The following is a 15,376-nucleotide window of genomic DNA, read 5'->3' as shown; positions in this document are numbered from 1 at the left end:
AAGAGAAAAGAGAGAGGGAAAGAAAAAGAATTTGAAGGTCCTCTTTCAGGCTATCTCTGATCTCATATTATACCACATGCACAGTCATATGCGGAACCCAATCCCCTGGTCTTAGCTAGCCAATGGCTGTTCCTCACGACTGAGACTGAACACAATCTACAAGGCCTAACTTTAGTTTCCTTACCCTCACGGTTGAACTCCACTCAGTTCTATTACAGGTTTCCCCTGCCCTTTTTATAAAGATGTTCAAAGTTCGGAGCTCAGAAAACTACCCTTCATGGGAACCTATGCCTCTGCAGAGTTGGTCTAAGGACTGGTCCGATCAGTAGTTTTGAGAACTGGGGGGGGTGTCATGTGGGTGTTTCAAGGGCGCCCGCAGCTACCTTCCTTCCTGGGTCTGTTGTCGCGCAGGCCAGGAGCTTGCGCTCCGGCCGGGAGCTCACACGCACTCCGCCCAGTGATCACAGGCAGGCAGACAGGCAGCTGAAGAAACCCCCTCCGGGGTCTTTGGGGCCTGCCTGGTCTGTTGTCACGTAGGCCGGGAGGTTGCGCACACGCCACCGGGTGATCGCAGGCAGGCAGGCCTCAATAGAGTTTTTAGTCTCCTTGATATCTGTTTAAATCTGTTTTATGGATTCCATTTCTTTCCTCTGTTGGGCATTCATTGTTTCCATTTCTTTCTTATGTTGAGTCTTCATTGCTTTTATCATGGCCTTCAGCTCATCTATTTTTTCTTCAGTTTCTATTCTAGAGTCTCGAATCATGACTTCCATTTTGCCCATCATCTCTCTGGTTAACTGGGAAATTATTTCTGATTTGAATTTTTCTATAGCCTGATTGACCTGTTTTGTTACCTCATTTCCTATATGTCCAGGGTGTCCTGCTGGTTCATTATCAGACTTTTCATCCTCATTTGTCCTCCTGTTTGCCATTGGTGAACTGGAAATCTGTCTTTGTGTCTTGCTTAAGTGTTTTCTCATTTTTATTTTTGTTGTTTTGTTGTCCTTCTTTAATTTCTAGGTATTATTTAAATCTTCGTGATATAGTTGTGTTTTAGCTTTTGAGTATCTAATGTCTCCTAGACATCCTCATTTTCATAATATCAGAGAAAACAATTAATTAAATTAGTCACAATCCTTTATCCCAATTGATACATTAAGCAGCCCAATAGGATCAGGCACAGCTTGCAAACTGACCACTTGTGATAGTCATTAATCTATCACCTTTAATGCATGTGAATTGAATTAATATCAAGAAGCAACTCAAAATATATTTGCAGTGAATATGCTTTTCAATATAGCATCTTTACCATATAGGATGGGGGGTTAGACTGAGTTAGGATGAGAGGAGTAGAGAAATGAAAGACCTGCAGCAGGTTTAAAGTGAATCCAGAGGATGTGGAACTACCTTACTGTCTTTATGAAGCTATTCACTTCAGGGGGGATAGAGAGAGTGATGGAATAAGGACAAGAATATATCCCCTTAACAATAACAGGCACTTGTCTTCCTTTGTAGCTACAGAGCCATGAGTGAGGTAAAATTACTGGAGAAAAGAACATAAAGAGAACCCCCCCAAAAAAGGAAAAATAATAAAAGAAGAAGTCTGAGTTAGGACAGGAGCAGGTATAAAAAGGGAGATGAGGGATAATATGGTGGAGCAAGAGACTGAGTTGGAGAGAGAGGACAGAAAAAAGAAAGAAATTTTAGAGTGGAATGAGGAAAACAAAAAGAAAAAAAAAGAATTTGAAGGGCCTCTTTCAAACTATGTCTCTGTTCTCATATTATACCACATGTACAGCCATACGCAGAACCAAATCCCCTGGTCTTGGCTAGCTAATGGCAGCTCCCCACGACTGAGACTGAACTCCATCTATAAGGCCTAACTTGAGTTTCCTGACCCTCACGGTTGAACTCCACTCAGTTCTATTACAGGTTTCCCCTGCCCTTTCTTTAAAATGTTCAAAGTTGTGAGCTCAGAAAACTACCCTTCATGAGAAGCTATGCCTCTGCACAGTTGGTCCAAGGACTGGCCCAATCAGGAGGTTTGAGAAAGGGGTAGGGAGGGAAGCACATCGTGGGGGTGTTTCAAGGGCTCCTGCATGTCTACCTTCCTTACTGGATGTAGTGGTGTGCAGTCCTGGAGGTCGCGCACCCACCAAGTGGACCCAGGCAGGCAGCTGAAGAGAACCCCTCCAGGGTCCTTGGGTCCTTACTGGATCTGGTGGCATGCTGTCTGGGAGGTCACACATCTACTGGGTGGTCCTGAGGAAGGCAGCTGGAGAGCCTTCTCTGGGGTCCTTGAGTCCTTACTGGATCTGTTTACTCACAGTGACCTCTTTTCTTTCTGATTTCCACTTTCCTACACTATGTACCCAATACTCAAATTTTAATTCACTTAATAACAATTGTCTTCACATATTATCTCACTTAATATCTATGAAACATTTTTTACATATGGCTTTTTATTGCTGTTGCTCCATATACCTAAATAATGCAAACCATATACACTTCAAGCAAAAAACTTCTGGGTCAAGTTTTCAATTGACATACTTCAATTCTGTCTTCATCGCTTGCATTGTAAAGAAGGAAAAGGAAATGTCTGTAGCCTCAGTGTTCTTTTATTTTTTTCAGCTTTAATTGATTTTATTGGTACATTTTAGGGATACAGTACAGTTACATTCATTGTTGGGATCTTGTTCCTCTACATGATAAGTCTTGATTCTCATTTTTCCCCTTATCCCTGCCCTCCCTTCACCCTTCTGTGTTCTTTTGCATATAATAGAATACCATTATAAAGCTTAATAGGAACTGAAAGGGAACAGCAACATTCAACAACTAGGCCACGCAAACCAAGAGGTCCGACTAGATTTTATTCAGAGGAATAGAGCAGACAGAAAGAGCAGAGAGAGAGAAATGAGGAAGTGCTGGACTATTTATGGGACTTGTAGCCAAAGACCTTCCCATTAGGGTGGAGTAGGCTGTCCTTAACCTATCACAAGCCATGTTGCCTTTTAAAGTTCACACCCTGCAGAAGCTCTAAATTTCAATTCTATTTACTGACTTGGTCTTGGGGAAAAGGAAATTTAAGACAAGGGTTTAGGGGTAGAAGAACCTGTAAATCCAGCCCAAAATGGTGGCATCACAAAATAATTTATCATGATCAATTCCCTAACATTCCCTCCTCTTTAGTTTTAGATGAGAAATGGCAGCCAGTGCAAACTATATGCCAGGGGAAGGGGGCAATGTGACTGTTTTCTGTAACTACTTCCTGTTGAGTTTGGGTGATGATGCTGTCGAGGGGTAGGCGTGAAGTCTAGTTGGCTGTGCAGCTCTCAAGCAGAGGTGAACTGAGGGTGGCAAAAGTATTCCCATTGAAGTCACCAGTAAGGCTCTATAAGAAGAGTCCAAACACACAAATTTATCAGTGAGGGAGGTGAGATGGACAGGATGTAGTTGGTATAAGGCCCACATATTATCTACCAGCAGTGTCTGACATGGGCCCCAAACAAATCTCGGTGAAACCTAGGGATATCATCTTGGAACATTTCTTTAGAGTACCATGGCAAGGGAAAGCCCTTGATATCATCTAAGAAGGCCAGGGTAAATACAAGAGGGATGTGGAACAATCCGTCTTTTATCTGAATGGGATCTTCTAGAGTGTAACCCTCAGGTAAGGAGGGCTTGTGACAAAACAAATGGACCAAGAGGGAGATACTGGAACCCAACGGGAATGAGGCACTGCCAGGTGACTGGTGGGGCCTGTTGGGTCTTATGGAAGTAACTATAACCCCCTGACATGTTTCATAACAGTTGGGGGGAGTATCTAAATTTTCTTGATGGATTTTGTAATACCATGAGAATAGGTTTTTTTCATATATTTTCTGTATTGGGCCCCTAAGGTCAGGGACAGTTTTTTTGGCACAATATACACAAAATTTGAGGGGATATGAGAGGGGGGAGAACAATTTGGGGTTATAGGGGGGTTAGGATTGTGGCCAGATAGGTAAAGGGACTTGGGCCATGGGTTACAGAGCAAAAGGGGTAGCCTGATTTCATTTTTTAATCTTACAGTGAGACCTGGTGGGCAGTTGGTCTGCAAGACCAATAGAATAAGAGTAAAGGCAGAAATCAAGATTTTTGCTTGAGTGAAATTGCACAAGGTTCCTTGGATCTATGAGTCAGTGACCCAATTATCTATCTGGGTCACTGGACATAGGTGGGAAGCAAACCAGAGTAGGTCTGGTTGAAGATCTTCAAGGAACTGTCTGAACTGAGCAGAGATCTGAATCAGGCTTGGGCAGTGGGAGGTGGCTTCCATATGAAGGTAGTCTCGTTAGGGCCCTGAGCTCATAGTACCAATTTATGGGTGGTTTATTGGGAGACCTGGGCAGAAAGTTGGCTGACCTGGTCCTGGATATAATGGAAAACAAAAGGAGCAATAGTGACAGTGAGGAGGATGAAGAGGAGAAGGCCTAGGAAGGGTAAAATCCAGGGTAACATATATGAGAATAAAGAAGAAGGTTGCTGATCCTCCATTTGTTCCTGCCTCCTCCTGATTCTATCATTTAGGTCTCAGACTTTGGTGGTGACTATGCCTGATTGGTTTACAAAACAACAGCAATCTTCTCCTAACATTTGACAGATGCCCTCTTGAGCTGTGGTTAGGATGTCCAGGCCCCTTTGATGTTATGATACAACTGCTGCTAAGGAATTTATCTGGCTCTATAAGACAAACAAAGTATCAGCCACACTATCCATATCTTCATTAAGCTCTAGGGAGAGAGCTCGATGAAAATAGATGGAGGTGGACATACCTGTCAGTCCTGTTCCTAGACCTGTTAGGATCCCTGTGCCTATTAAGACAGGAGCTAGGAATGGTGCTGCCCTTTTTTATTGTCTCTCTTCAGAATTTGGTCTTTTGATTTGGGCGACCAATGCAGCAAAGGTGTCATTGGGATATAATTTTAGTGGTAGAGTTAGTAAAGCAACATAGCATGTGACCTCAGAGGAGGAGGAGATATTGAGATATTTATAGGCCCTGTCTCCACAGATGAAAAACAGACCAGGGGAAGACATGAGAAATGAGTTAGTGGTAGATTAGCCTGGCAAACAACTTGTGAGAGGTTTAAGTTTGAGTAGGTTTGTGAAATGCATGTAAGATTGGAAATAGCATCTGGTGTAGGCAGTCCCATGGCATAGGCCCTAAGGTCTTTGATCAAGAGGGTCTTCTTAGCTGGGCAGTTAATACTGGGTGGGATGTAATTGGGTTACAAAGGGATTGGGAGTGGGATATATTGTTTTATAACTATGGGGAGACATATCCAGCAATCTGTCTGACCCGTGAGAATGGTATGAAGTGTAGTATTGAAGAGATTAAGTATTCTCTGCTGAGTGTGTGATGTATCTGATCTTATTTAGATTAATTCCCTCATAAGGCCTTTCTGTGGGAGGCTGTGAGAATTTTACAACAGCCTGTTGTACTTGCTGAACATCACCTTTGAGAGCCCTGTCTTGGACTCCTCCTCTGTCTGATGTTCCCAATTGGGGAATTCAGGAAAAACAGGCCCATGTATTCTGTCCTCCACCACAGCATGAGACCTGGGCTGAGCTAGACCTTGTCATGAGTGCTATGTTGCATTGGACTCCATCTTGGATACAGATCTTGGAGTTTTTATAACAGCTGTGGTGCACATATGTGAAGAAGCCAAACACTCTGGTGAAACACCACCTGTTCCACTGCCCAGTTATAATACAGTGGCTCCCACATTAAGGCATGTTTGAGGTCAGGGCCATCAGAGATCTCATGAACAGCCCAAAGCAGACAAGCGTGAGAGAATAAACTAACATCTTATCTACTCTCATTGTCTGAACAGAAGACAAGGCCTTACAGAAAGCCAGAAAGGTCAGGTGGCAAATCAACCTTTAAAAGCCTTATCGAATCAGGGGACTCACAAACAGGCAAGCAAGGCAAACAGACCAATAATAGAATAATAAATCAAAGCAAGGCAAACTCTGGAAGAAAGACTATAGGAGGGAGGTACCACAGTGGCCAATCTGACTCCTAGAATAAAACCCAATGAAAGGCCGGGGATTTAGCTCAGCAGTTTGGTGGCCTGCTTTGCAAGCGTAATGACCAGAGTTCAATCCCCAGTACCAAAAAAATAAATTATTAAAAAAACCCAGTGAAAATAATAAACAAATTTGGAAATTTGCAAATTTGGAAAAGAGATGGTGACAAAGGCCTCACAATATCCCATGAGAGCGCTCAGGATTTTCAAACCAGAGTTCTTGGCAGGCTCACATCTTTATCAGAAGACTCTTCTGCTACCCTCATGAGTTTTATCTTGAGAGGTCTCATGGGAGTTGCAGAGTAGGATGGAGAGGAACCTGTTGGATTGATCAGAGAGGGGGACTTCTGTTTAACCACGGTTAGAGTGGACAAGATGTCCATAAATAGATCACCCTTGGAATTTAGGCTTGAGGGGATCCTTTTGCTCATGAGGCAGGGCCAAGAGGACCTGATCTCCAGGATGATATGTGGATGGGAGGGTAGAGGCCAGGCAAGGCAACAATGAATCAGCATGCTGCCATATCTGAGCTTACATTCAGTCAAGTAAAGAGATCAACAAGGTAGAGGGAGGGGGAGGCTTGACCATCCAGTCCTGGTGGTAACAAGGGACACCCAAACATTAATTCAAATGGGGAAATTTGAAGAGGGGCTTTAGGTCGGGACCTCAATCTTAATAGAGCAAGAGGTAAAAGAGTAAGCGAATCCATATGAAGCTCTAGGGTTAACTTAGTAAGGATTGACTTAGTGGACCTATTGGTACGCTCCACCTTTCCCAGTGATGGTGATGGAATGGAATATGACAGTGCCAGGAAATTCCCATTAACTTGGCAAAACCCTGGGTCACCTGAGAGGTGAACTCTGGTTCATTATCAGATTGGAAAGAGGTGGGAAGTCCGAATCTAGGTATGATTTCTTTGAATATCAAAAGAGAGACAGTGAGAGCACATGTGTTTGAAGTAGGAAAGGCTTCAGCCCTTCCACAGAAAGTATCTATTACCACCAGTATTTGTACCTCTTTACCTTGGGCATATGGGTGAAATCAATTTTCCAATCCATACCCAGTAACATGCCTCTAGCCTGATGTGTGGGGAAGGGGGCACGTCTTGAGAGAGCATTGGACATTTGACATATTAGACAAGTGGAAGAAACACTTTGGAGAAATGATCGGTCAGAGGGAGAAAGAGTGATTATAGGTTCCAGAAAGGCCAAAAGAGTCTTACAGCCAGGATGGAAAAGCTTATGTAGATAAGTAAGCTGATTCCTAGTTAAGGTAAAGGTCCAATTAGGAGTTTTCAGATCATCAGGAGACTCTATCAAACTCAGGGGCAACATAAAATCAGGGTATGGGGCAGCCTCGAAATTCAAGGCAGCTTCTCTTGCCACCTTATCAGCCTTGTTGCTTGCCCTTTTTACTTCTGATGAATCTGACTGATGGGCCTTATAATGGATGATTCCAATTGCCTATGGTAGCCTGGAGGCCTGTAGAAGTTCTGTGATAAATTTAGAATTTTGAATAGAACTGCCCTTTGTGACACAAAATCCTCTTTCAAACCTGATTGCTGCATGTAAGTGGAGAATATGAAAGGCATACTTAGAGCCTGTATAGATTGCAAGCCACTTACCTGAGGCCAAGACAAAGGCCCAAATGTAGTCAGTGAGCTCTGCCTGTTGATTGTTTATTTGTGTGCATAAGGATCCTTGTTCTATAACTTCAGAATGGGTGGCTATGGCATATCCTGCCCTTTTTATTTTGTCTTTGGTAAAAGAGCTGCCATCTGTAAACCAGACCAAATCAGAGAAGGGGAGGTGGCCTTCTTATATGAGACTCATATGACAGGAGATTTTCAAGGGTCTCTAAAGATTCATGGATGGGTACAAGATCCCAGTAATGAATGTAACAGTACTGTCTACCTAGAATGTACCAATAAATTAAATTTAAAAAAAGATGCATGGATGGGGGCATCTTGTTTAGGAATTGGCAACAGAGAAGAGGGATTAATGCCACCACAAAGCTGAAAAGTCAAGGAGGAATCATATAGAAGCACTGTGTGAGGGACAGAACTGTGCATGGGGGGGGTGTTACAGATGTTTATAACTTAATAAATCTGAGATGGAGTGATGGAGAGAACCATAGTGCAGGATCCATAAGTGAGATTTTTGATTCTTGAACTAAGAGATGTGGCGGCTAGGTTTCGCAAGCTGGGACCCAACCTCTGATGTTGGGATCTAGCCACTTAGATAAGTAGGCCACAGGCACAAATGTGGGTCCTAACTGATGGCCCAAGGCCCCAAGTGCAAATCCTTTATTTTCTGATCCATAAAGATGAAAGGGACATGACAGATTATAAGGGTTGAGTTGGGCTCCCTCTGTGTCCTTTGCCCACCTCTGTGCCCCTTGCCCAGAACAGAGCTGCAAAAATTCCATTCTGTATGACAGTCTCCCTGTGTTCTGTTCATTTTTTTAGGGCAGGCTGTCTTAGGGCATCTCCACCCTGTTTCTGTTCCTCTTTTTATGATCCAAAAATTAATTCTCCCTGCATCAGATAATTTGATTTAGCCAACATAGGTAATAGTCATAGCTGACATAGGTAGACACCTGCTGATATCATTGCTTACACATGTAGTCTTTACTAATTAGTTAAAACAGATATTCTTTAAAAAGAGGAATTGATTCTGTGAATGTAGGTGGTAGTAATTGTCCAGTAAGTGCCCTCCCAGTACCCCTCTAATATCCAATAGTAATCAAGAGCTAAAAATAGGACCTATAAAAAGGAAGAGTCTCCCTAACCCTATATAATCCTGCTTCAAAGATGGATCTGAGCTCTCGGTCTGAGCCACTGTGATGGTGACACCCAAAGGTCCAGGCTCAAGCTTGCAATAAACTCCTCTTGTAATTGCATCGGATCTGACTCCTTGGTGGTCCTTGGGGACTTTTTGACTTGCGCATAACATTTGGGGGCTTGTCCAGGATCCCCAAATACCCAAGGATTCCCTCCAAAGGAGATTGGTCAGCAGAATGTGCACATCTGAGTGTCTTTTTCTTTTGTTTTATTTTACTGTTGTATTGTTTTAGTATCTAAAACCCTCAGGTCTTTTTACTCCAACAATGGGCTTTGGGCCAATGGACCTATACAGCCTCAACAGGGGGGGAAGAATGGAAGACATTCCTGCCCCAGGGGATTTCACGGATCGAACTCAGGCTTTTTCTTTTCTGTGTTTTTTTGTTTGTTTTTGTTTTAAGGTAAAGTGGGTCGCTCCCACCATATGGTCTGGTGTATTTGGTGTCTTGCTGTGTGGATCCTGTGTGTGTTCCTTGAGTGTTTCTTGTGGTTGTGTTTTGTGTTTTCTTCCTCTCTGTTTACAATGGATCAAACCCAAAATACCACAACCCCCCTCTCCTTAATGATAGAACATTTCAGAGAGGTAAAAGCACGAGCACATGATTTGTCCATAGAAGTAAGAAAAGGAAAGTATCAAAACATGTGTGATTCTGAATGGCCTACTTTTGGGGTTGAATGGCTAATAGGTGGCATTCTAGATTTAAAATCATCCAGAAAGTAAACATTATTGTTTTCCAGTGTCATCTAGATCAAGTTCCTTATATTGTTGTGTGGGAGGACTTAATACTGAACCCCTCTCCTTGGTTATGATCTTTTCTCACCCCTAGACAGCTGACTTCTGTTCTGGTCTCCAAGACAAAAAAGAAGTCTAAAAGTCTGTAAAACCAAGTGCTCCAGATTATCATTTACATTTGCAGAGAGAAACTGATCCAAAATTGATCTTTCCTTCTCTTTCTTCCCTTTATCGCCCCCTTCCTAACCTAAAATGTATCCTGGAGGAGGATGCTGCTGCTGCTATTGTGGATCTGCAATCCCCCAGCGGACCAGCTAAGAATGCTGCTATTGTGGATCCACAATCACCCAGTGGACCTGCTCAAAACACCAGACAAATGCTGGCTGCATCCCCTCCAGGGCCCATTGATTCCACCATCCTCCTATTGAGGATTGCTGGGCCACCAGATGCCAATGGTAACCAGGATATGCATTACTGGGCATTCACCACCAGTGACCTTTATAACTGGTGAACACAGAATGCTAAATTTTCTGATAATCCCAAAGAGTTAATTGATTTGTTAGAAACTGTGCTTTTTACTCATCAGCCTATCTGGGATGATTGTCAACAATTACTTCGTGTATTGTTTACTACTGCTGAAAGAGAAAAGATTTTGCTTGAATCTAGGGAATTGGTTCCTGGAGAGAATGACAACCGCTGATAAGCCCAAATTTTGTTAATCAAATATTTAATTTATCTAGACCTGATTGGGATCATAATACAGCAGAAGGTAAGGAGCTACTCCAGGTCTATTGCCAGACTCTACTGGGGGGTTTCCGTGTGGCCGCCAAAAGGCCCACTAATTTGTCTAAGGTAGGAAATGTGCAACAAGAACAGGATGAAAACCTTTCTGCCTTTTTGGAAGGAATCCAGGCGGCCCTTCTTAGGTATACTCCTATGGATCTAGAGGCACCAGAATCTAGGGCTGCAATAGTAATGGCTTTAATTAACTAAGCTGCCCCTGATATTAAACAAAAACAAAAAAAGATAAAAAGATTAGATGAAAAGATTGTGCAGGATCTGGTAGTCATTGCAGAAAGAGTTTATAATAACAGGGAGTTACCTGTAGACCGCCAGACTCGCAAATTGGCTTGAGTTTTAGTGGCAACCACCATAAGAGAACCTAGAGAATCTAAAAGGAGATTGACAAAAATAGCTGGAGACCAAAATAAGAGAGAGCCCTGGAGAGAGCCCTGGAAACATCACTCCTGTTTGGACAGAGATCAATGTGCCCACTGCAAAGAAAAAGGCCATTGGGCAAGGGAATGCCCCAAGAAACCCCAGAAAGAAATGCCTATTCTGATGATGGGAAAAGAAAATGAATAGGGGAGACAGGGCTCACAAGCCTCCCTGAGCCTAGAGTAACTCTCAAAGTGGAGGGGAAAACAATAGAATTTATGGTAGATACAGGAGCTCAACATTCAGTTCTATTAAAACCATTAGGAAGAACTTCTGGAAAAATGTCCTGGGTACAGGGAGCTAGTGGTCAAGTATAACATTCTTTCATGGTGATCACAGATTGCCCCTATCCATTATTGGGGAGAGACTTATTAACTAAATTGAGAGTTCAAATTCATTTTAAACCAGAAGGTGCCCAGGTGACTGATGGAACTGGGAATCCCATTCACATATTGACTGTTCGGCTTGAAGATGAATATAGACTCTGTTCCACACCCATGCCAGGACCCCAAGTCCAAAAAGATATTGCCTTCTGGCTTGAAAGTTTTCCTCAGGCCTGGGAAGAAATGGGGGGAATGGGATTAGCCAAACATAGAGCACCAATATTCATTGAAGTTAAATATGAGGCCAATCCCATTAAAGTCCGTCAATATCCCATGACATTTGTGGCCCAGCAGGGGATAATACCCCATATTAGAAATTTATTGAAGCAGGGGATATTGCGATCATGTCAGTCAGCCTGGAATACTCCCTTGCTGCCTGTGAAGAAACCTAATTCGGATGATTACCGATCCGTTCAATATCTACAAGAGGTAAATAAGAGGGTAATTGATATCCACCCTACTGTACTTAATCCTTATATTCTATTGAACTTATTGCCTCCCTCCCACCAATGGTATATAGTATTAGATTTAAAAGATGATTTCTTCAGCCTCCCTTTGGCACCTAAGAGTCAAGCCATATTCTCCTTTGAATGGCTGGATCCACATGAAGGAATCAATGGACAACTAACCTGCACCAGGCTGCCTCAAGGATTTAAAAATTCACCCACCATCTTCGATGAGGCCCTACATGAAGACCTGGGTGAGTACCACCAGCAAAATCCTCACCTAACCTTGCTTCAATTTGTGGATGACCTTCTCAATGCAGCAGAATCAGAAGAAGGTTGCATAGAGGGAACAAAAAGGTTATTAAAAGCCCTTGGAGATCTTGGATGTCGAGCATCAGCCAAGAAGACTCAAATATGTCAACCACAGTTAAACTACTTGGGCTATAAATTTAAAAAAGGACAAAGATGGCTATCAGAAGCCAGAAAGGAGATGGTGCATAAAATCCCCCCTCCAAATTCTCCTCGCCAAGTAAGAGAATTCCTGGGGACAGCTGGATTCTGTCACCTATGGATTCCGGGGTTTGTGTAGTTAGCCAAGCCCTTATATGCAGTAACTAATGATCAGCAAGCTTTCCAATGGACAGAGACTTTACAGGAATCTTTTGAGAATATCAAGGCTGTGCTGCTAGGAGCATCAGCCTTGGGCCTGCCAGGTATAACTAAGCCCTTTCACTTGTATGTGGATGAGAGTTGGGGAATAACCAAAGGAGTGTTAACTCAATATCTTGGCCCTTGGCAAAGACCAATAGCATACCTGTCAAAGAAACTGGACCCTGTAGCATCTGGGTGGCCACCTTGCCTGCAGATGATTGCAGCAGTGGCACTAATGGTCAAGGATGCTAACAAACTTACTTTGGGACAACAAATGTATGTGACTACTCACCATGCTTTTGAAGGAATAATAAAGCAACCTCCAGACCGATGGCTAATGAATGCCTGGCTAACTCATTATCAAGACCTTCTCCTCAATCCTGCCCGAGTTGTCTTTCAGCCTCCAGCTGCCTTGAATCTTGCCTCTCAGCTGCCCAATCCAGACTTAGATGCTCCACTCCACTGCTGCAAAGAGATTCTAGCCCAGGTGCATGGTACTTGGGAAGACTTAAGAGATCAATCATGGCCAAAAGCAGAACTGACTTGGTGTGCTGATGGAAGCAGCTTTATGCACAATGGACACAGGTATGAAGGGGCAGCAGTAGCATCAGAGACTGAGATAATTTGGGCTGAATCTCTCCCTGTTGGGATATCAGCACAATGGGCAGAACTCATAGGCTTAACTCAGGCTTTGACCTTGGGACAAGGAAAAAAATTAAACTTCTATACTGATCATAGATATGCTTTTGCCACTGCTCAAGTTCATGGGATCATTTACCAGGAAAGAGGATTATTGACTGTGGAAGGAAAAACTATAAAGAATAAGGAAGAAATTTTGGCCCTATTAAAGGCTTTGTGGTTGCCTAAAAGACTGGCTAAAATTCATTGCCCAGGCCATCAAAAAGGCAATATACCTATAGCCAGGGGCAATAATCTGTTGGATCATGCAGCCAAAGAAGCAGCCCTCCGCATCCAAGAGATTATGGCCTTACAACTCCTGACTTGGGAACCCCAGCCCTCCCTGAAAAGGGAGACTACTCCAATTCTGATTTGGCATGGATTAAACAGATGCCTACAGCTCAATTAGTTAAAGGATGGTGAAAGCTAGATAATGGAGTCATCCTTCTGCCTGAGAAACTGGGGGATCAACTGCTTTCAACTCCTCATCAATCTACTCACATAGGAGAAAAGAAAATGGGGGAATTGATTCAGCTTTCCCAAATCAAAATAAAGGATATCTCCACTAACGTCAAACAAATTACCTCCTCCTGTAGGGTTCGAAGATGACCAGTTGAGTTCATACTAATAATAGTCCATGCCACTGCCTGAGAGGCAACAGAACTGGAGCCTACTGGGAGATGGACTTCACAGAGGTAAACCCAGAAAATATGTTTACCAGTATTTATTAGTATTTCTAGACACTTTTTCAGGTTGGACGGAAGCTTTCCCTACCAAATATGAAACCTCTAAAATGGTGACAAAGAGATCACTAGAAGACATTTTATTCAGGTATGGATTTCCAATAGCTTTGGGGTCTGATAATGGACCAGCCTTTGTCTCTAAGTTAAGCCAAGATCTAGCTCAGGTATTGGGGGCTAATTGGAAATTATATTGTGCGCATCACCCCCAAAGTTCAGGACAGGTAGAAAGGATGAATAGAACCCTAAAAGAGACCTTAACTAAATTAACCTTAGAGACTGGCAGTGATTGGGTGTCTCTCCTCCCCTTCACATGTTATAGGGTATGCAATACACCCGATAAATGGGGATTAATCCCCTTTGAAATAATGTTTGGCATTCCTCCTCCTATCATCCCAAATCTTCTAACAGAGATTCTAACTGAATGTAAAGATTATGAATTGTTAAATTATTTATTTGGTATTCAGCAAGTACATAAAGAGATTTGGCCTAAGCTCTAAGCATAATATGAGTCAGGTTCCACTCCCACCCCCCATCATTTTAAACCAGGGAATTGGGTCCTAATAAAAACACATCGACAAGACACCCTAGAACCACGCTGCAAGGTTCTTATGTTGTCTTGTTGTCCACACCTATAGCAGTCAAGATGGATGGAATTTCCTCTCTTGGATTCATGACACACATGTAAAAAAGGATGTTGATCCTGCACAGTCAACGGATCACTGGAAATCAATTAAAGATCCTGATAATCCTCTAAAGCTAAGAATTATTAGATCCTAATCTAATGTCCCCATGGGATATTGTTTTGAAACTCTGGTAGTTATAGCATCTTTATTAATCCTTGGCTTTGGAATAGGTCTAGGAGTATTAGCTCCACTGCCCCATATTAAAATTTATAGAGTTTTAATTGTTCTGATATGTTATTTGGTATTTGGCTTTGGGGTAGGTCTAGATATAGGAGCCCTGTCAGCCAATGCTAAAATTTATGGAGTCTCGGTTGTTCTGATACTTTTCTTTGGATCTGGAGCCATTGGAATATTGGTTAGTTTCTATATATAGTATCTAGATTTCTTTAAAAAGCCTTCTCTGTCTCAAGAAAGAGGGTCCCATGGGTGCATGATCAGAATTTTCATGTTTTATCTTGTTGCAAAATGCCATCCTGAAAGGTTAAGTCCTCATCAACCTGTAAAAGTTACTTGGATGATAATTAATCACTCCGTTGGAAAAATAATGTTTAGTCTCCAGATGGGCCCCTCCAAATATCTGGTGGCCAAATCTTGAATTTGATTTATATGCTGTGGCACTTGGGAATACTTGGGATGTAGCAAATTGGAAGTATGACTCCACAGGCATACCTAGATGTGGGGGATGTTGCCATTGGGATTTTAATGAAGGGCCAGGATGTGCCCATAAATATCTAGATCTAAGTTGGCAGATCGGCCGATATATGTCTGCCCTAGGCACATAAGAGATAAATCTAAATGTGGGGGAGAGGACTATTTTTATTGTAAAAACTGGGGATGTGAATCATCTAGTACTATACCAGAGCATCCAGCCAGTATGAAAACAGATTTAATACCAGGCATCAGGAAACCCTAGTCACTTAGATATTATAAT

General features: G+C 42.6%; 1 protein-coding gene across 1 annotated transcript in view; it reads left to right on the top strand.

Moving 5' to 3' along the window:
* LOC117283728 overlaps positions 1-13,428 on the top strand; it is a 32,813-nt gene extending 19,385 nt beyond the window's left edge. The window contains 4 exon segments of the mRNA XM_033757280.1: positions 10,161-10,329; positions 10,332-10,763; positions 10,839-11,024; positions 11,027-13,428. Coding sequence (XP_033613171.1) covers positions 10,161-10,329; positions 10,332-10,763; positions 10,839-11,024; positions 11,027-13,428 — 3,189 coding nt within the window.
* Positions 13,429-15,376: the final 1,948 nt, after the last annotated feature.

The sequence above is a fragment of the Fukomys damarensis genome, unplaced genomic scaffold, assembly GCF_012274545.1.
Source record: "Fukomys damarensis isolate Sample0158 unplaced genomic scaffold, DMR_v1.0_HiC HiC_scaffold_30, whole genome shotgun sequence".
Taxonomy (NCBI): Eukaryota; Metazoa; Chordata; class Mammalia; order Rodentia; family Bathyergidae; genus Fukomys; species Fukomys damarensis.
This window is presented reverse-complemented; position numbering and strand designations above follow the sequence as displayed.